Here is a 21,206-nt window from a genome sequence, read left to right on the forward strand (position 1 = left end):
GTGGGCAGATGAACCAGGGAAGTCCAGTTGTTGCCAGGTAAGTTTGGTGGAGGATAAAGAAGCAGTTCCATGGGGAAAGAACCGCAAGGAAGAGCCCTTGAGATGAGATTCTACAGGAGTTAAGCAGAGGGGGCCATAGTCAGCATGCAGGGGTTGAAACTGAGCAGGACCTAGTGGGGCTCCTGGACATGGAAGCCTTTCTGTCCCCCTTTTCTTGTTTGTAGGGAACGGACTCCAGCCTCCATGCCCTTCCCTGAGTTCCAAAGGGCAGATTCGAATAGCTGGTAATCAGGGAAGAAATGGAAGAGACACAAGGAGAAACAGTCAAGAAACAGTTGTGCAGCCTTGCAGCAGGGTCCTGGTTCCTTCTCAAGGGATACACATAACAGTATCTTTGGCTAAGTGTGTGAGTCTCTTAGTCATGTCTGACTCTGTGATCTCATGGACTGTTGCTTGCCTGACTCCTTTTCCTTGCAATTCTCCAGGCAAGAATACTGGAGTGGGTAGCTATTCCCTTCTCTGGAGGATCTTTTTGACCCAGAGATCAAACCTGGGTCTCCCGCACTGCAGGTGGATCCTTTACTGACCGAGTGACCAGGGAAACCCATTTTGACTAAGACTCCCAACAAATGAAAGATGTTAGCATTCTTCATTCCAGAGAAGACCACCTGAGGCCGGATTGAAGGAACCAGAGAAGCTCATCCTGAGATTACCTGGGACCAGATTAAAGGAGTGCAGGCCCTGGACACACCCTAGTCTTAACAATCCCATCCTTGAGCCATTACTATAAAACTCCGCACCAGATCCTTCCAGGTTGGCACACACAGTTTTCAAAGAAAGAAGCCTGCTGTGTCTCCCATTGCTTAGCAAAGCAATAAAGCTATTCTTTTCTCAGTTCAGTTTAGTCCCTCAGTTGTGTCTGACTCTTTACGACCCCCTGGACTACAGCATTCTTTTCTACGTCACCCAAAAATTCTGTCTACAGATTTGACACTGGTGCACAAGTTTTCGGCATCAGTGTCATGGAATGCTTCTGCGGGTGGACACGTCTAACATATTTGAAGGCTGTCTGGGGTCCACGGGTGGACAGGGGGGAGACTGCCCCAACAAAGACACATAAATAAGATAAATGGGTGGATGTGAGTGTGTGGAGTTGGGATGCAGCGGAACCAAGAAACCAGCAACTGAAGTTTGAAGCTCAAGCCAAAAACTGCCCTTGTGGGAATCCTGCTGCCGGTGGTCAGCTTGGAGGACCAGGAAGCCCTGTCCCGTCACGGTGCCCAACCCCGGGTGCAGGCCTCCTCAAGGTGACGGATGTGGGAGCAAGGATGCCTCTGCTCTCAGGGGCCGGGCGCATTCACACCCGCCCTCAGGCCAGGTTTCAGCAGCTCCTAAGTTGGGCAGCGCTGGGCCCTGAGGGCAGAATGGAGGGGCCAGCCTCCCAGCCTTAGCCCCAAAGATGGTTCTATGCCACCCTCAGAGCAGAACACGCTTCAGATTACAACTCTGGGACACACACGTCTTAAAGGCATTTTCCATACAGAACCTAACCTTGCCTTGTGTGAAGCACTGTTAATTATTTTTTAATGCTGGTCCTTCTTTAAAATATCTTATGACCCACTAGTAGAGGCCTGCAGTTCAGAAACACTGTTCTGTAAAATGATTTGCCCGCCCTACTCCCTTCCCCCCACCAGGAGGTGGGAGCATCAGCTCCATTTCCCTGAAGGAAAACTGAAGCCAAACCCCCCAGGCCTGCCATAGTGAAGGTCATTGCAGCACTGGGCCTGAAGAGCTGATCACAGGCTCCAGGGATTGGGGGTGGGGGGCTGGTGGGGTGAGAGGGTGGCTCGGGGACCTCCAGAGGTGAGCCTCATAGGATCGCAGAAGGGCAGACGCAGGCTGGGAGTTGCAGAGGGCCGGGTTCAAATCCTACCTCTGTTAATTACTTGCTGTGTGACCTTGGATAAGTAACTTAACCTCTGAGTCTGGGACTCCTAATTTGCAACTCGGAGATGAGTAGTCCCTCCCTCGCTGAGTCACTGTAGGGATTCAGGATTGTGACCTTCCTGTCCCCAGCAGAGCTCTGGGGTATTTGAGGAGCAGGCCGAACAGGGTGGCGGACGGCACAGTGACTGCACGTCCCTGGATTCCCAGGTCCACCTTGGTTTCCAAAATGCGACTGGGGCCTGCCGTTCCTCCACGTGAGAGCGCTTGAGGCACTGCGCGCACCGGGTCCCCACGCCCGCGCCCCGACACGCGTGCCGCCCGGCCTCACCTCGCTCCCCTCGCCACCGGCTCCAGCTCGTCCCCCTGCCGCGCCGCCAACGCCGGGCGCGGTCCCCGGGCAGCTCCCCAGGCTGCCCTCTTCCCCCTTCTCCCGTCCCCAAAGGTGCGCTCCTCGAGGATAAAGCGGGCACCAAGCCGAGCGTCCCAGCTGTGCGGGCTACGGGGCATGTAAAACCCCCAAGAACCCAGTCCCGTCAGACTCCAGGCTCCAGCCCTCCCGCGGTCTAAGCGCGCCCCGACCTGCTGGACCTCCCCGAGGGGACAGCGCCCGGGCCCTTCCCCGGCCCCACGGAGGCAAGGACCGGGCGGCGCCGAGACGCGGGAGGCGGGGGCGCTGACCGAGGCAGGCGGCCCGGAGAGCGGCCGGCCCCATCCTCCTGCCGGCGCGACCGGGGCCTCCGGGGCCGCCGAGGGGCGGGGAGGGCCGACCGGACTTGCCGGCGGCGCCGTAGGCTTCCCTCATGGCTCAGTCGGTGAAGAATCTGCCTGCAATGCAGGAGACCCGGGTTTGATTCCTGGGTCGGTAAGATCCCCAGGAGGAGGAAATGGCAACCCACTCCAGTATTCTTGCCTGGAGAATCCCATGGACAGAGGAGCCTGGCGGGCTACAGTCCATGGGGACGCAAGAGTCGGACACGACTGAGCGACTAAACCACCACCACCACCTGGAAAAAAGTAGCCAAGAGGGGAAGGCTTGGTGGGCGCCCTCCACAGACCTCGGACCTCAAGCCGGAGACACCCAGCAGCGCTCTGCCGAGGAGACGCGCTCTCGCCCCTCCAGTATCGAGGAAAGGCGATCCTAAAATAAAAAGTCCAAATCGGCATCCTTCCTCTACAGACCTGCCAGACCAGCTCAACACCCGCGGCTTTGGCGGGGGCTCCGAGGTTGCCATCGCACCTGAACAGGCTCCTGGCTGTCCTAAGGATATTGACACGCCCGAAGCCAAAGCCGGGGCCATTTTCTGTTCTGTGTGGTCGCAGTGTCAGATGCCCACCTGTACAAAGAGACGTCTGGACACACAGCTTACACAGCCACCGGAGGGACAGAGGGCAGATTCAGGAGAAATCCATACTTTTGAACATGCTGCTTATTTTCTGTGCCTGAACATCTTTTCCTTTACCTTCCTGGGAGTTCTTCCTCTTAAGAGCCTTTCCTCCCGCTTCTTAAGCAGGCCTCCCCTAGCCAATCTCAGATCATTGCCAGCCTCTCTACCCTAGGGCGAACCAGGTGCCTCCTCTCTGCACCATCAGGCCAGGTGGGGATGCCTGAGTCTTCCCCTAGCCTCTGGCCAGATAAGGTGGAGCCCATCTTTCTCATCTCTCGGAGCTCCTGCATGGCCCATGGCCTAGCTCCTAGTTAACACAAGGGCTTCTCTGGTGGTTCAGCTGGTAAAGAATCTGCCTGCAATTTAGGACACCCAAGTTCAATCCCTGGGTTGGGAAGATCCCCTGGAGAAGGGAATGGCAACCCCCTCCAGTATTCTTGCCTGGAGAATTCCATGCACAGAGGAGCCTGGCAGGCTACAGTCCATAGGGTCGCAATGAGTCAGACACGTCTGCGCGACTAACACTTTCTAAATAAGAAGGTTCTGATGGCCCTGTGGGAGGGGTGGATGCCGCAGCGCTGGACCTAGCTTTCCAGGTCAGCAGTTCCCCAGGCAGAGCAGAAGGGGAAGGTCAGACAGGAGGCCGGAGAATCCAAAGCCCCCTCCTACCCACACAAGTCGGGGCCCAGCATCGCTTTACTCCAGGAGGGAGCACCCTCAGCCTCCGTGGAATTACAGTAAAGCAGGTGTACTTCACACACAGCCCACAGAGCCTCCCTCCCTCCTCCTTCCATCCAGCCTTTTTTTGGCATGGGGGACGGGGGGAGGGGGCAGCAGTAGAAGAGTGGGCCCCCAGTCAGAGTACTAGGTCTGAACGGCCTGTCATCACTGCTGAACTTGGTTCTCCGTCTGTGTAAAAGAAGACACTAGATGGGACATCCCTGGCAGGACTAGTTTAAGGATGAAATAAGATGTGTTAGAAGCCTGACCCCGCATCTGGGATCTAACAGATGCAGCTGTTCAGGGCTCCTTAGAAACCTTCCCCTACTCAGTCCCAGCCCAAGCACCCTACTTCCCAGCTGGGGCTGAAGAGGCATGTTATTCTGGTTATCCTCACCAGACAGAGAAAACAGCGGGTCTTTTTGCCTCTAGAAGCATCTTTCAACGTGAAATTTCCTCAAAGTCTTATGAACACAAGGCCACGGGTTGGGGTGCAGGAGATGCCAGGGTTTCCCCACTCCTGTAGTTCCTGTTTTGGGGCCATTTCAGCTGTGGGGGGCCCTGGGCTGGTGTCTGAGTTATCCCAGGGCCCTCTTCACACCTGGAAGACCCCAGTAGTTGTTCCACTGATCCTGCTGCTCAATCCCATCATCCTGACCCCAGGCCAGCACAGCCTCCCCAGCCTGCAGTGCTGGGGGCTCTGGGAGCTGTCCTTCCCCGCTAGCCTCCAGGGAAGTAAAGAGGGGTTTTAACTGGCTGCTGCTGCTAAGGCCCTGGGAGAGGAGAACACTCACCGCCCCCACACATAGGACTGCCTGACCTCCCCTGCAGCTGCCCGTCATCTTTCTCTCAGGCCACATGTCTCCTGGGAAAGAACACTCACCACACACACACACACACACACACACACAGACTGCCTGACCTCCCCTCCACTGCCCGTCATCTTTCTCTCAGGCCACATGTCTCCTGGGAAAGCTCACCACACACACACACACACACACACACACACACAGACTGCCTGACCTCCCCTCCACTGCCCGTCATCTTTCTCTCAGGCCACATGTCTCCTGGGAAAGCTCACCACACACACACACACACACACAGACTGCCTGACCCCTCCACTGGCCACATCTTTTCTCCAGGGAAAGTCTCCTGGGAAAGCTCACCACACACACACACACACACACACACACACACACACACACACACACAGACTACACCTGCCTGACCCCCTCCACTGCCCGTCATCTTTCTCTCAGGCCACATGTCTCCTGGGAAAGCTCACCACACACACACACACACACACACACACACACACACACACACACTGCCTGCCTGACCTCCCCTCCACTGCCCGTCATCTTTCTCTCAGGCCACATATCTCCTGGGAAAGCTCACCACACACACACACACACACACACACACACACACACACACACACACACACTGCCTGCCTGACCTCCCCTCCACTGCCCGTCATCTTTCTCTTAGGCCTCAAGTCTCCTTCAGCAACCGTGCCTGCTAAGAGCTGCAGCCACACACATGGTAACCTGATTCTGCAGTGTTCTCACCACAGCCTGCCCCCAGCAGCCCGGGGCTGCCCATCCCAACTGATCCCATCTGAGGACCCTTAGCTCCAGTCTGTCTCCTGCTCCTAAATGCACCTTGCCCAGGGCTCCTCTTCCAGCCAAAGAGCGACCTCTGGAGGCTTCCACCTCAACCCTGGCATCACCCCAACCCCAGAGGCCTCCCCGGCCCCTGCCTCTGGCATGCCAACACAGCCCACTGCCATGCCTGTGTCCTCCTTCCCCCTCCCCCCAGGCCCCTGCCAGGCTAGTGAAGGTCAAGTGAACACATCAGCCCAAAATTTAGCGACTCAAGAGTGGGAGACGTTTCGGTTTTGCTTTTTAATAATTTAAGACTACTTCCAGAGAGTCCCAACACTTTGGGCCATGGAAGAGCCAGATGGGATGGCCCCTCCCTCTGCTCGCATGCCCTGCCATCTCCCTGCCAGCGACCCACCCACAGCTGCCCTCAGGGAGTCTGGGCTGAGAGCTTGTGGCTGGAGACAGCCTGGCACCAGCTGCAGCCTTGTCCAAGGCCCCAGGAGAAGGAAGACAGAGCCCCTCACGGCCAGGCTGCAGCGGCTCCAGTCTCACTCTGGGCGGGAGCAGAGGTCAGGGCGGGGTGGGGCAGGGCTGCTCTGGTCAGTCCCACTGGCTACAGCTGCACTTCCCTGAAGTTGGTCTCGGTTTCATTTTGTCCCTTCAACCTCGTATATCATAAAGATTTCCCAGAAATCCTTAATATTCTGACTACCAGATACCATCTCTCAGCTGTTCTCACACCAGACACAGTTGGTCTGGGATATATGGTCCATGGCTGTAAGGCTGTGACTCCCGGACACTTGGGCCATTTTTGGAAAAAGAGCAAAGGCGTCAGATGGGAGCTGGGAGAAATGAGACCAAAAAAGGCAGGCTCAAGGCCAACACGGCCAAGTACTTTCTTTGGCTCTGGAGTGAGAGGAGCTCGGGGAGCCCCTGACTGTGGGACGACGGGGCCCGGGGGTAAGGCGATGCTGCTTGGGGACCAACCGAAGGACCCACCGAATCTCTCTCCTCCTGCTGCCAGCAAAGGTGCCAGAAGACGGTGACCCCACCTCAGGCCCTTCAGGGTGGGAGACCCATTCCCTTCCCTGCTTCTGCATAAATTAACATCCTTAAACAAAACACACAAACAGGCTCCTTCCCTCTGCAAGAACAGTCAGTCACAGAAGCCCGACCGAGGCCCGAGGGGTTGCATGCCACCGTGTTCTTTTTCAGTAGACAAAGCAGCTTTGTGTAGCACATTCCCAGCCACCCCCGGGGGCGGTTCGGGGTTTCCATCGGGCGGGGGGTGGGGGAGTGGGGGGGCGGTGGTGTGGTAACAGTGAGAGGCAAGGCACCTCTGTGTCACCGTGGGACAGGCCTCTGCCTCAGCACCCGGATCGACAAGTTCTCCGCGTGGGCCAGGAGCTCCCTCACGTGAGCCAAGCCCAGCCCTGCAACCTTGGCCCCGTTCACCTCCAGGATCTCATCCCCCACCCCCAGCAGCCCCGAGTAGAGCTTGGCTGTGCTCTCGTCAGCCATCTCCTGCACGTAGAACCCTGCAAAGAAAAACAGGAGAGTTAACGCAGGAAATCCAAACCGAAGACACGCAGCTCTGTGGAATGCCGACCAGGTGGGTGGTGTTGGGGGGTGCGTGGAGGGGAGGCAGGGGCTTATACAAGGTGCTTCACGCATGCACGCACGCACGCACGCACGCACACTCATTATTCCACTTCACAACCACAACTCCCTTTATAATAGATACAGCAGGCCTGCCTCCACTTCATTTTTCCTTTTTTCTCTTTTAAAATGCCCCTAATACAAATAATGCCTTAAGCTGTTATTATTCATGTATACCTCAGTGTGAATGAGCTAATCTTATCTTTTTCTGGGAGAAGCCTTGATTATAAAATAAGGAAAATGTTAAGACCTACAACATGCCCGGCACTGCTCTAGGTGGGGATTCACAAATAAGACCCACCTGCTCCCTTCAAGTAGCTGGGGGTGGATGGTATCACTGGAGCCGCAAACAAATCAAAGTGTTAGTCACTCAGCCATGTCCAGCTCTTTCAAGCCCAGGAACTGGCCCGCCAGGCTCCTCTGTCCAAGGTTGCCATTCCCTTCTCCAGGGGATCTCCCTGACCCAGGGATCGAACCCATGTCTCCTGCCTTGGCAAGTAGATTCTTAACCACTAGCGCCACCTGGGAAGCCCAGGGAGTTGCTGGGCTAAGGTCAAATCCAAACCTGGTTTGCTTCACCGGATTGTCTAGGGCCAGCCCTGGTTTCAGTCTTCCTCGGATATGGATCCTTAGATTTCAGAGGCATCTGGGCAAAAGCCCAGGAAACAGAAATTCTGGTCGGTTGGTTTAGTTGCTAAGTTGTCCGACTCTTGCGACCCCATGGGCTGTAGCCTGCCAAGCTCCTCTGTCCATGAGATTCTCCAGGCAAGAATACTGGAGTGGGTTGCCATTCCCTTCTCCAGGGGATGTTCCAGACTCAGGGATCAAACCCGGGTTTCCTGCATTGCAGGTGGATTCTTTACCAACTGAGCTACGAGGGAAGACCCCGTAGAAGTTCTAGCCCCCGATTTACAGTCATAGTGGCTCGCTTTTCCTTTCTGCGTACACTCTCCCCTCCAGTGCCCCCGAGGGGCCCCACCTGGCGGGGACCATTTCCTGGGTGTCTGAGGTAGGGTGAACCTCTCAAGGAGCTGCTTCTCCTTCTTTCCCCAGTTCAGTTTGAGGAACTCATGTTAGCGGAGCAGGCTCTGGGGGCCTCGGGTTGGCTGGGCTGGGCTCCCTGGCCACACAGTGTGGGACAGTCCAGCTGACTGAGCCCCTCTTGCCTCAACTTCCGCAGAAAACCTTTCAAACCCTCCCCTTTGCTGTCTCTGCCTGAGGGAGCAAGGGAGCACAGGCTCTTCCAGGGAAGACTGGGTGTCCCACATCCATGGGTCCCCCCCACCCACCAAATCGCACTAAGTGAGCACAGGTGTGCAGAGCAGGAAGACTGCAGGCCGGGGAGCCTGTACAGTGACGGCCCCTGCAGGGTGCCCTGGGACACGCTGGCGTGGCTTTAAGCACCCTCGCCGCACCCCAGCCTGAGCTCGGCTGGCTGATTAGAAACACTTAACAGCTGTCCATGCCCGGCTCTCTACTTCCTCTTCTTAAAAATCAGTGTTCTTAGAAGGGACCTGAAAGAGCATCTCCTCTCTGGCTGGAAGCCTTTTAAGGGTGGGAAGTCATCTTTCCAGTTCACCCAGCATCGTAGGAGCTTCTGGTCCCAAGAGAAGTCAAGCTTTTCAAAGCTGGGGTTTGAATGTGCACTGAAATCTCCTCTAAGACACTCGAAGGTTTGCCGCTCTTGGGTTTAGCAAAGCCAATCTGTTGACATGTTCCTGCTTCCCGGTCTGAGCTGTGGAACTCGCTCTCAGTGCTTCTTGGCTGATCTGATCCTTTCCTGCAAGGCCGGCTCCCTCCTGGCAAGGCCTGTCTGTCATCTTGGCTGCACAAGGCTTTTCTCACAGCCCTTGCCCTAGCCTTCCCCTCTTCTTTTTGGGTTCTTTAACTGCTTGCCTGCCTTGTCTGCGTGCTGGCAGTAGTCGGGGGAAGGCAGGTAAGGAGGCAGGGGAGGAACCTGCAGAAATGGCTGCTGTCCAGCAGAGCGTGTCAGTGGGGAGGGATGAGAAAACCCAAAAGAATGGAGTCGGAGGACCAGACACCGCTGTCACGCCTGCCATGTAGGGGGAAGACTCCGGGGTACGTTTCACAGTTGGAAGTCATGACACAAGTATGACAGAGAGGCTGTTGTAGACGTTTATTGTCTGCTGCCAACGGCCTTTGTTCAGGATGTATGATCTCTGTGTTGTTTTCAATGAGAAGCAGACGGCGAAGCCTGCCGTTCTCACGTGCTTGTACGGACTTAGATGTGACAGCCAGCAAGGAACACCCACATCATGATGTTTTAGTGAGGAATACAAACCAGCCCCAATTCACAGCCTCTCTGAGGCCCAGGAGAAGTGACCCTGGGGGGCTGGAGCACGGCCTGAGGCTAGGACGCACCAGTACCAGCCACATTCCAAGGGTGAGGGCATCTCTGCGGGACAGCTGACAGCCAACCGCAGTGGCCGGAGGAGGGTGCCACCTGGGCAGGACAGGGAAGAGCTGGCACCCACCCAGGCAAGGGGCGCCCACAGAGCAGGCCAAGGCAGAACCCAAGAAGCTCCTGGTCACTGGAGACCCCTGCCCATCAGCAGTCCGTGACAGGTGATCGGGGAGGGAGTCCCACTGCCGGCAAAGAGGCCTAAAGGGACTTGTGGGAAGGATGGGGGGCACAGGAGAATGCCTGGTTGGGCCTGAGCTCACACTGGCAGCTGGTGCAGATCATGTCTCGGCCCACTTCCCCCCGCCCTCTGTCTGGAGTTCTTCTCCCCAAATACACATTCTTTTTCTGAAGAGGGAAGGAACACATGTGCCAGGTACTTCCCTATATACCCCACTGAAATGACTTTTCCAGGCAGGGTTTCGTTAGCTTGATGTTACAGGTTAGGTGTTCTTTATATATGGGCTTCCCAGGCGGCACTAGTGGTAAAGAACCTGCTTGCCGACGCAGGAGACATAAGAGACGTGGGTTCGAGCCCTGGGTCGGGAAGATCCCCTGGAGGAGGAAACAGCAACTCACTCCAGTATTCCTGCCTGGAGAATCCCATGGACAGAGAAGTTCTGTGGGCTACAGTCCATGGGGTCGAGCAGCAGCATTTACTTATTTCTTGGATCACATTGCCTGGCATGTGGGATCTTAGTTCCCCAACCAGGGCTTGAACCTATAACCCCTATAAGGGAAGCACAGAGTCTTAACAGTTGGACCCCCAGGGAAGTCCCTCATTTTACAAATTAGAGACTAGAGGCTCAAAGAGGGTAAGTAACCTGCTCAAGGTCACACAGACAGCAGAGGCGCTGGAGTACAAACCATGCTCTGTCGTCTAACTACACCTGCATGCTGCCTCTCTGGCAAGGCCTGACCCCCTCACTGAAGGGTAGAGGAAGCTGGAGGAAAGGGCAGAGTGGCTAACAGCCTGTGGAATGCTTTACGATGGTCAACACATGCTTAACACATCCCCCTGCGAGGACAGACGAGTATCCTCCTGAGGGCCAGAATGGGGAGACTCTTGTCCTCCCTTCCTCTCACACTCATGTAAAACCTATGAGCAAATAGTCAAAACTACCTTCAAGTCAGCCAGAACCCGGCCACTTCTTACCACCTCCACAGCCGTGCCAGTCTAAGCCGCTGCCACTATATCTATTCCAGACTATTGAAATAACCTTAAAACTGGGCTCCTTGGCTCCACTTGCATCCCACTAGGGTCTATTCTCAACACAGCAGCCAGGGACCCTGGTAAAAGCGTTAAATCAGAGCATGTCGGTCCCGGCTCCAAGCCCCTGTAACTCCTGTCTCATTTCAAGGAAGACGGCCCCGTCTGAGCTCAGCTCAGTCTCTCTCCCACATTTCGAGGCTCGGCTGTCCCCCAACCTTCCTACCCTCAGCTTAGTCCCTCCCCCTCACCCCCTTCTGTCCAGCTTGACCTCCTTGTAGTTCCTCCCATGGGCCAAGCTCATTTCCAGCCCTCAGGGCCCTGCATGGACTGTTCCCTCTGCTTGGAACTCACTGCCCCAGACACCACATGGGGCCACCCTCACGTCATGCCAGTGTCTGTCTGCTCAGGGGTCTCTTCTCAGAAAAGCTGCCCCATCAGGACTCCCAACTCACTGCCCTTGGGCCTTATCCTGCTATATATATATGTAGATGTGGATAGTCTAACTGCCTCATGAGAACGTATACTCCTGAGGACAAGGATTTCATCTGTTCCATTTACTGCTCTGTCCCCAGTATCTACAACACCTAGGAGATGCTCAGCGTACATTGTTGAAAAACAAATGCTGGAACACATGCAAGAACTCACTTCAGTCTGCAAGTCCAGCAGCAGCAGTGTTCTGCCACCTAAATGGCTTTGACTCAGGAGATCAAAGCACAGGACTAAACCCACCACGGCACAACCCGTCCAGGGCAGCTGTGAGTGTCTTTCTGTGTCTGCCTTTCTGTTTTTCCTCCTCTCTCTCCTCTCCTTCCCACTCCTGCATGTCTGTCTGCCTTCCCTACTCATCTCAGCTGAGAAATACCTCCCAAGGTCCCTTGCCCTGTGGTGGATCCCTAGTGGCTCAGCTGGTAAAGAATCCACCTGCAATGCGGGAGACCTGGGTTCGATCCCTGGGTTGGGAAGATCCCCTGGAGAAGGAAATGGCTACCCACTCCAGTATTCTGGCCTGGAGAATTCCATGGACTGTATAGTCCATGAGGTTGCAAAGAGTCAAACACAACTGAATGATTTTCACTTTCACTTCACTTTCGCCTTGTGGTGGATCCTAGCTCACAGACCTCAGGTAAAGGCCTGGGCAAGTCATTTTTTCCCTGAAACATCCATGCGGCAGGGCTGAGAACTGGCCAGGGTGCAGAAGGACGTCCAGAGACCCTCCCTGATCCTGCCAGTGCTGGATCGGGACCTAGCAGGCCGCCCGGCCAGAGGCGTAGAGCCAGGATCCATGTGAACATCCCCAGCAGGAGCCCGCCCTGAGGGAGGGGCACAGACAGGCAGGCACGGTCCACGTGCCCAGACACACTCCGCAGCTAGAGGAAGGGAACCACACCAACCACATCAAAGAGATCTGGAGGGCCAGCCAACACAAACAACCTCCCTCTGACTCTCCCTTGAAAACATGGGAGTTGGGATTCTGATTTCAAGATGGACGGAGGGACAGTGGAGCAAGCCTGCCGTCCCTACCGCCTGGAGGGGAGAATTCCAGTCTCCTCATTGAGAGGCTCTCTGAGTCTGGAGCTCTCGGTGAAAACCCGAAAACAGATACGGCCACGGCCAGAAGGCACTGCTGCGGCCTACTGATGCGCCGGGGCCGTGGAGCCAGAACAGGGTGGCGGGGGCCTACCTGAGTCCCGGCGTCCATTCCCAGAGGCCACGTTGAAGCCGAAAGTGCCCTCCGGGGGGCGCTGTAGCTGCAGCTGGCTCGTGCCGTCGGGGAACACCTCCACCAGGCGGCCCACGGCACGCGCGGGGCCGGGGGCACTCACGTCCTCCACGCTGAGGGCGCGCCGGGCTGGCGCCTTGCCCAGCCTGTAAGGGGCGAGAGGCGAGGGAGGGCAAAGGGGGCAGGCACTGGGGCCTCTAGGCCTAGAGGAGGCCTCCAGCCAGGCCCGGGCCTGGCGGTGCCCACGGCTATGTGAGGTTCCACAGAGCCCCCTCCCCCAGTGGTTTTTAATCATTTTAATTGGAGAGATCTCTTGAGAATGTGACAAAGTTTTTAATTTTACACAAGAAATTCCAGGAATTAATGGACCCCCTGAAGTCCCTCCGTGGAGCCCGCGGTAAGAGCAGCTAGCCTAGCGGGTCTCATCAGAGAGGGCGGTTTCTCTAGGCAGACCTGGTCAAGGGGCAAGGAACTCTTTGGGGACCCTGTCTCTGGATCTTTAATAAATCTTCAACTGGACCAAGGCAGCTCTCTGAACATTCAGATTTCAGGATGTCATTAGATAGTAAAGGGATGGAGGAATCAAACCTTCCAACTCTATAGAACCCCCAACCCCTGTCCAGTTGCTCAGGACAAGGGCACTGAGGTGTGGGCTCTAAGACCCCTGAGGTACCTGAAGCACAGGTAGCTGGCCTCGGTTTCTCTTTTAAAGGGACCCTCCCCTGGGCCATGCTGCTAAGGCAGGAAGGAGTTAAGTGTATAGCTCCACTGTTCATGCTCTGGGTCTCCCCTCCAAAACACTTGCCCACTCTTACCTGTCAGCTGCGCTGTGATCCCCTGGCTCCCCTACCAGGTAGAGGTTGGACCGGTCCACCTTGCCACTCAGCAGAGAATGGAGGTTCTGAAAGGAGGTGGCTTTCCGATGTTGGCGAGAGGGTGACACCTGGTGGAGAAGACCCAATATTGCAGGTAAGAAAAGCCATCTGATAGGGGGTTGACAGGGATTCCCTCATTAAGAATCTGCCTACAATACAGGAGACTGGGTTTGATTCCTGGTGTTGGGAAGATCCCTTGGAGAAGGAAATGACAACCTATTCCAGTATTCTTGCCTGGAGAACCCCATGGACAGAGGACCATGGCAGGCCACAGTCCATGCGGTTGTAAGAGTTGGACACAACTTAGTGACTAAACCACAACCAAGGGGTTGACAGAGAGGGAACCCCAACCATGAACTTGAGGGCCTGCTAAGAAAGTGCTTAACAGAATAACCATAACTCACTTAAAGAGATGGGCCTATGCAGGCACTCTGAAGCTTCAAATAATGAAAAAAATGTGTTGGTTGAAATAGCAACTGAATATGATAGTGCTAATTATCTCACTGACTAAGAAAAGCTAACTTTCTCCTTGATTAAGAAAAAAAGGTAGGACTTCCTTGGTGGTCCAGTGGTTAAGAATCCACTTGGCAGGAGACAGTTCGATATCTGGTCCGGGATGATTCCACACATCATAGGACAAATAAACCTGTGCACCACAGCTACTGAAGCCTGCATGCCTAGAGCCTGCATGCTGAAACAAGAGAAGCCACTGCAGTGAGAAGCCTGCCCACTGCAACTGGAGAGTAACCCCACTCACCACAACTAGAGAAAGCCCACGTGAGGCAGTGAAGACCCAGCACGGTCATAAATAAATACATTTTTAAAAAGGTAAAATCAAATAATTACAGAATAATGAACACAGTTTTAGAGTTGAAATCTTAGTTTATGATTCTTTAGTATCCCTTTTATGATCGCTGACATTAAAAATTTTATCAAGTATGCACCTTAAAACACTGTGCATGATGGATAAGACTGAAGTCCCTCAAGGAGCTCACCCCACGGTGGGGGTGGGGTGAGCATGGACAGGTCAGAAGCCCTAAATGTATATTGTAAGTGTGAGGCTAGAAGCATGGATGACGCTGTGCAGGGAAGCAGAGCGACTCAGCTCAGGAGGCCTCGGGGCCCTGGAGGAGCCGCTGCCTGCGCAGCACCTGAAGCAACAGCTCTCCAGATGAAGACAGGGGTGGGGAGTTCCAGGCATAAGAAAGAGTAGAGGCAGACAGACAGAGATGGGAGAAAGCATGAATGTTCTGGAATATACTTGTGGTCTGGGGGGCTGGGCTGCAGAGGTGATGGGCGGTGGGCTGGAGCCAAGGGCCAGACCCGGAGAGACCTCATCTGACCTGCAGAGGAGCCACTGAGTGATAGTAATCAGAATAATTACAAGGTCCGATCTGTGTTCTAGAAACTGACCCAGTGAGGAGGCTATTCTGAGGGAGCGGGTGGGAGGCAGGGAGAGGCAGACTTCTAAACAAATACTGCACACATTATTTATCACATTGGGAAGCCGTGCTCTCAGGAAGTTGTATTATCCAGAAGCTTACGAGGGGGCCTGAGTTTGCCTTGAAGTTCTGGAGGGCTTCCTGGAAGAAGTCATGTTCAACTCAAGAGTGGAAAGGCAGGGAGGAGGGGAAAAGGGAGGAACGAACGAGCCACAGCCACTAGAGGACGTGGGAGCCGCCCACGTGGTGAGGGTGCTCACTGCCTACTTAGAAGGGCAGAGTGGAAACCAAGCCCATCTGCACTCTCACCATGCACACTTGGCAGCACAAGAGGAAGGGGTTCACCCTGAGATAGGTCATGAATATACCAGAGTGAGGCGGAGTCTTATTTTATGTTCTTTTTTTAGTTCTTGAACAATTCTTTCTGCTGCTCAGTCCTCCCGGCACTTGCTCCCACCCTTTCTCGGCCAGCTTACTTCCTAACTTGGCGCACTCGGATTACATGGCAGATGATGGGCTGTCATCTCCCTTGGGTACAGACTGAAGCTCTGATGGCCATACATCTGAGCACCATGGCTCAGACACACCGGGACAAATTTAACTTCAGGAGAAAAGCAGCGAATTCCTGGAGCACCATGTCACTCTAGGCTTTTGTCCCAAGCTTGAGATCATTTTGCTTTTGTTTCTCTGCCTTCCAACTTCATCCAGCCAGCAAATATTTATACTCTACGTGATGCAAGACAACCAATGGAACGTTCATTCAGCCTGCATTCTCTTCCCTACTTCAGGCTGAAAAATGAAAGGCTCCAATGCCCTGAACCGCAATCATCTGCTTTGTTCTGCCCAGGGGAGAGGGCGGGGAAGAGAACAGGCATGATACCTGGAAAACCTGGGCTAGAACAGCACTTTCAGAGACCTAGCTGAGAGTCAGGCGCTGCTACTGGTGTGCTGTTGGTATCCGCTAGCACATGAGAAGGGAACTTTTGCAGGCTGCCCGGTGTTCACTCACTCATTCATTCACTGCGTACTGCGTATGTCTACTATGCTAATTATCATACTAAATATGTAGACTCTAAAGATCAAGTAGTGTTCCGTCAGAGAATCACATTCCACTGAGGGGAGACAGACAAAAACCAACATACTACATGAGAAGTTCCATGAAGGAGGAAAGCGCAGGATGAGAAGGGAAGCCAGAGCAGAGGTGCCCAGCTCAGCCCAAGGAAGGATGAGAAGCGGTTTCCTGGAGGAAGCCGTGCCTTACGTATTGATGGATGAACAGCATTAGCAGGTGGAGAAGATGGGAAGAATATTTCAGGTGAAGGTTCAAACTGTGTGGCCTGATTTCAGAACTGCAAGGTCAAGGATACCTGGGGTTGAGTATTAGGGGAATGATCAGTCAGATTACAGAAGCGGTCAGATTATAGAAACCCTTTGGCAATGTTGAGTGGCCTCCAAGTGTTTTCCTGGGGGTGATAAGGGACCAGTGGTGGATGTTCCACAAGGGGGGGAGGCAAGACCAGATTTGCATGCAGGAAGGACCGTTCTGGAAGCCACATGGGGAAAGACAGGGCAGGGACGCCAGTGAGGAGGCTGTGGAGGCAATCCAGGTATGCAGTGATCTGTGCTAGACGAACAGAGTGGCTGTGGCCGCGGGGAAGCTTCCAGAATAATCAGGCAGCGGATGCCAGGCCTTGGCAGAGGTGGTGGAGTGAGGGAGGGGGAGGGGTCTAGGCTTAGCCCAGGCTGGGGCAGTGGGCTGGAAGAACAGAACTCGCTCATCGCACTGTGTCCAGGGAGTCCACGTCTTGCGGATGGACTGTGGGGATGCCAGGAGCGTCCCTTTCCCCACCCCGGGCTCCTCAGGAGCACCCCCTGGCACTTCTCTTCTCCTTCACCTTTCATCTCAGTGGTGGCTAGCACCCCACTGCCCTCACACACCCCTCGGCTGGGCCCTTGGGACTCTCACCAGATGCAGGGATTGTAAGGACGGGGCTCTCTTCACTTTGGGGGTGCCAGTGTGTGAAGCCGGGCCAGGCGCCGGGGGCTGCAGCTGCTCCACGCTGTAGCTGCGGGACTTGCCCATCTTGGGCCGCGTGCCCTGACTCAGCGTCGAGAAGAACTTCTTCAGCCCCAGGGCAGAGGCGATGCCTCCGCTGCTTTTCTTGTTCTTGTCAGAAGCGGTGGTGGAAGGCGGGCTGGGGCCCGCATTGACCCCAGACAAGGCACTGAAATGCAGAGGTGGATGTGAGGTGGGTGGGAGAGGGCTGGGGGGAGGCAAGAACCTTAGGGTCCTGTGGGGCCCAGGTGGGCCAGCACCCCAGCCTCGAGGAGGAGGTGACAGCCAGGCTGCAGACAGAAAGGCCGAGTGGACTTCTGAAGGAGCCTCTGCTTGGGCAGCAGAGAAGACCCTCAGGGTCACAGCCAACTATGGGTTCACCAGTCATTCGTTCACCCAGTGATTCCTCAGAACCTCTGCAAGGCTTCCTGCCAGCACTGGCATGTGGCAAATAACGAGGGTATGGGATAAACCAGATGGAAAGACCCTTCCACTTGGGAGCTTATGAACAACAGGCCAGTAAGCAAGGGAGAAGCCCTCTGAGTGACCGATGAGCAGGGTGAAGCAGAGGGTGACAGGGTGGCTGGGGAAGGCCTCTCTTACAAGACGACATTTAAACAGAGGACTGAATGGCAGGAAGGAGTCAATCTTGCCCAGCCTGGAGGTGAGAATTCCAGGGCTAGGGAGCAGCTGAAACCACAGGCCTACACAGGAAGAGACTCGCTGTGTGGTGGGTTCGAGAACATAACAGGGCCAGGCCTGTAGGACTTTGACGTAATGAGGAAAGAGGGATCAGCAGGGATCTGACAGGTGAGCGAAGCTGTCAGTGAGTGCTATGTCAGGGTAAGGGGTTTGCATCAGTGTAAGGTAAGTGAAGGCGAAGGCACCCCACTCCAGTACTCTTGCCTGGAAAATCCCATGGATGGAGGAGCCTGGTAGGCTGCAGTCCATGGGGTCGCGAAGAGTAGGACACGACTGAGTGACTTCCCTTTCACTTTCACTTTCATGCATTGGAGAAGGAAATAGCAACCCACTCCAGTGTTCTTGCCTGGAGAATCCCAGGGACGGGGGAGCCTGGTGGGCTGCCGTCTATGGGGTCACAGAGTTGGACACGACTGAAGTGACTTAGCAGCAGTAGCAGCGAGGTAAGTGAAAGAATAAACCACTGGGGTTTCAGTCAGAGAAATGACATCACTTAGTTAAGGTTTTCAAAAGACACTTCAGACCATTGAGTGGAGAAGGAATTGAAAGGGTAAGAGGAAGGCAGAGAGCAGAGAGGGAATGTTAGGTTTGCACAGAAAGAAGACACCAGGAGAACGCCATGCAGGTGGCTGCAGGGGCCAGAGAGGACGTGCCAGTGGATGAGGGTGGGAGGGAACGGGGAGGAGGCAGCCAGGACGGCGGGATGCGAGCACTGAGGGGATGGCGGTGTGCTGTGTGTTTGCCCGGGGGAGGGCCCCAGGAAGCAGCTTTCATCAGAGGAGAGATCAAGAGTTGCACTAGGCCTTTCGGGCACCCTAGTGGGGATGTCGGGGGAACTGGGTGCACAAATCCGGAGTTCTGCGGCACACACGGGGCAGGAGGTGGCCATCTGGCTGCAGTCGCATGTGAAGCCCTGGGCCACGTCACCAGGGATGATGTGTAGTGGAGAACGGAGAGCCCGGCCAGAGGACCAGCTCACCAAGGTTCAGCAGCCCCAGAGTAAGGACTCAGAGCCTCGGGAATGAAGGAGAGCATGGAACCGTGAGTGGCAGGCTGTTTCCCGCCCCAGGGTCAGGAGCAAGTCCTCTGACAGAGAGCCCATCCTGGGAGCACCTGGAGGGCTGGGGCTGTATGCACAGCTGTGCCCAGCACAGTACCTGCAGCTTGAGGCTGTTCGGGGAAAGCTTGGGGAATGAATAAGCACGCACACTAGACTGGACAGGGCAGGGAACGGAGTGCTGGGGTGCCATGCTTGCACCTGATCTAGAAGCCTCCAAGGATCTGGGAGTAGTTAACTTATCCTGCTGCCACTCCGGGGGGCTCCTTCCCCACCCAGCACCCCAACCCCCAACCTCCCAAGTCAGGGCTGTCGCTCGCGTCACTCACCGGGATGACACGTGCCCTACAGAACTCGGCTCTGTCCTCCGCAGGCCTCCTTCTGCTTCCTGGCTGGACTTGGGCTCCTCTGAGGCCAGGGAGAAGGTGATGCCCACGGAGCTGATGGTGCCAACAGCTGCTGAGGCAAGACAGCCCTGGAGTCCTCTTACAACAACCACAGCATTCCTCCCGTGGCACTGATCCACCCCCACAGGTCATGGGGGTGAGGGGGGCAGTCCTAGCGACAGAGGCAGAAGAGCCAGAGGAAGATGCAGGGAAGCGGGAGCCCCACGAGAGCCACGGAGGCAGTGGTGAGACCCACACGCAGCAGGGAGGGATCCTGTTTCCCTGGGATGAAGCCCATCACCCCCAGCATAACGCCTGGTACGCAGCAGATGAGAAATAAACACCTGTGAAATGAAGGCTGGACTTCCCTGGTGGTACAGTGGATAGGAGTCTGCCTGCCAAAGCAGGGGACACAGGTTCAACCCCGGGTCTGGGAAGATTCCACATGCCACAGAGCAGTTAAAGCTCATGTGCCCCAACTACCGAGCCCGCATGCTGCAACTTCTGAAACCCCTGTGCTAGAGCCAGTGCTTGGCGACAAGAAAAGCCATCGCCATGAGAAGCCCGTGCATAGCAACCTAGAGTAGCCCCACTTGCTGCAGCTAGAGAAAGCCCACATGCAGCAGCGAAGACCCAGCACAACCAAAAATAAAAATAATAAATAATTTTTAAAAAGTGCAAGGCTGCTTATGATAAGTCATGTCGCTCCTGTATCAAGAGGTATATGAAAGGACGCGTGGACCCCGTGGGGGAAGCAAAGAGTAGGAGGAATGGACAAAGTAGCATCAACATACATACACTAGCTGTTTTATGTGTAAAACATAGCTGATGAGAAATTGCTATATAACACAGGGAGCTCAGCCTGGCACTCTGTGATGACCTAGAGGGGTGGGATCAGGGTCTTGGAGGAGGCTCAAGAGGAAGGGGATATATGTATAATTATGGCTGACTTGCACTGCTGTATGGCAGAAACCAAGGGCTTCCCTGGTAACTCAGCGATAAAGAATCCACTGGCAATGCAGGAGACACGGGTTCCATCCTCGGGACAGGAAGATCTGCTGGAGGAGGGCAGGGCAACCCACTCTGGCATTCTTGCCTGGAGAATCCCATGGACAGAGAGGCCTGGTGGGTTACAGTCCATGGGGTCGCAAAAGAATCAGAGGCTGGGGGGGATTTGTGTTCCTGGGACAAGACCCACAATCTGGTTGGCTGTGATGTCTAACAGCTAAACGATAGCCACCATGTCTACAGCATCTGTGATACGCTAGGCAAGAGTTAAACCCTCTACGGAGATTATTGCCTGAGCTCCTAGGAGATGGGTTCTAATGATATCCTCAGGTTAGAGAGGAGAACTAGAGAGAGAGGGGTGATGTGAAGAGCCCAGGACCTCGTGGTGAATGAGAGGAGGGGCCTCACCTGGCCCTCTGCTCCAGCAGGTGAAGGCCGGGCTGGCCAGAAAGGTCAGCAACTCTCAAAATAGGAGCCCCATAGGAAGTGGGTAGGAGCAGCCAGCCCAGAGCCCACCCAAGGGAGGAAAACCACACTTGAGCACAGGGCAGGCGGGAACTCAGGGTGGGGCCTGCTTGCTCAAGGTTCCTGTGAGTACGAGAGGGATAGGGCAGCGTTGGCTCCCCATATGCAGTGGAGGGGTGGTGGCACCCCCCAGGTGGGGTGGGCGCTGGGCACTGGCATCCTCAGTAAGGTCAGCACGGCCCGTCACCTCTCTGGCCTCTCCCCCCTCACTGTTCCCAAGCCCTGGATTCCTCCCGAGCCATCACAGCACCAGGGCTGCCAGAGCCGCGGGCACGTGAAGGCAAGGCTACTACCTCTGCCTAAGAGCGGGTGGCTGAGTTGCTCACCTCAGATCACAGCATCAGGGAAGCTCACGATTTGCCCACGACATGAGGACCCCTTCCAAGGGCAGAGGGGATACCCTCCAGCCTTCAGCAGCCTTGCCTGCTGAAACCTACCAGTGTGCCCAGTAGGCTTGGGGCTCTAGGAGGGCTCAAGCACTA

At 55.3% G+C, this 21,206-nt stretch overlaps 2 protein-coding genes and 1 long non-coding RNA gene across 5 annotated transcripts in view; 2 read left to right on the forward strand and 1 right to left on the reverse strand.

Moving 5' to 3' along the window:
- Positions 1-894, forward strand: part of STX6 (syntaxin 6) — a 54,952-nt gene extending 54,058 nt beyond the window's left edge. The window contains exons 9-10 of one of the 2 annotated variants that reach the window (XM_070384836.1): positions 225-406; positions 571-894. The gene's annotated coding sequence lies outside the window, so the exon portion shown is untranslated. Of the gene's footprint in view, positions 1-224 lie in introns of both variants that reach the window. The other variant, XM_014480052.2, reaches the window with a different exon arrangement.
- A 5,046-nt stretch (positions 895-5,940) lies between these two features.
- The window catches only part of KIAA1614 (KIAA1614 ortholog), a 43,142-nt gene continuing 27,876 nt past the window's right edge, over positions 5,941-21,206 (reverse strand). The window contains 5 exon segments of the mRNA XM_070384837.1: positions 5,941-7,197; positions 12,635-12,819; positions 13,489-13,616; positions 16,957-17,215; positions 19,135-19,288. Coding sequence (XP_070240938.1) covers positions 7,004-7,197; positions 12,635-12,819; positions 13,489-13,616; positions 16,957-17,215; positions 19,135-19,288 — 920 coding nt within the window. The 3' untranslated portion in view covers positions 5,941-7,003.
- On the forward strand, positions 7,152-19,314 carry LOC138991247 (uncharacterized). Of its 2 annotated transcripts, XR_011467221.1 has the most exons (5): positions 7,152-7,271; positions 11,526-11,708; positions 13,527-13,642; positions 15,398-16,305; positions 19,179-19,314. It is a non-coding gene; the product is annotated as an uncharacterized lncRNA (long non-coding RNA). The 2 variants fall into 2 exon arrangements; XR_011467222.1 differs by lacking the exon at positions 15,398-16,305 and having other exon boundaries at positions 19,179-19,309.

This window comes from Bos mutus, chromosome 16 (assembly GCF_027580195.1).
Source record: "Bos mutus isolate GX-2022 chromosome 16, NWIPB_WYAK_1.1, whole genome shotgun sequence".
NCBI classification, from domain to species: Eukaryota; Metazoa; Chordata; class Mammalia; order Artiodactyla; family Bovidae; genus Bos; species Bos mutus.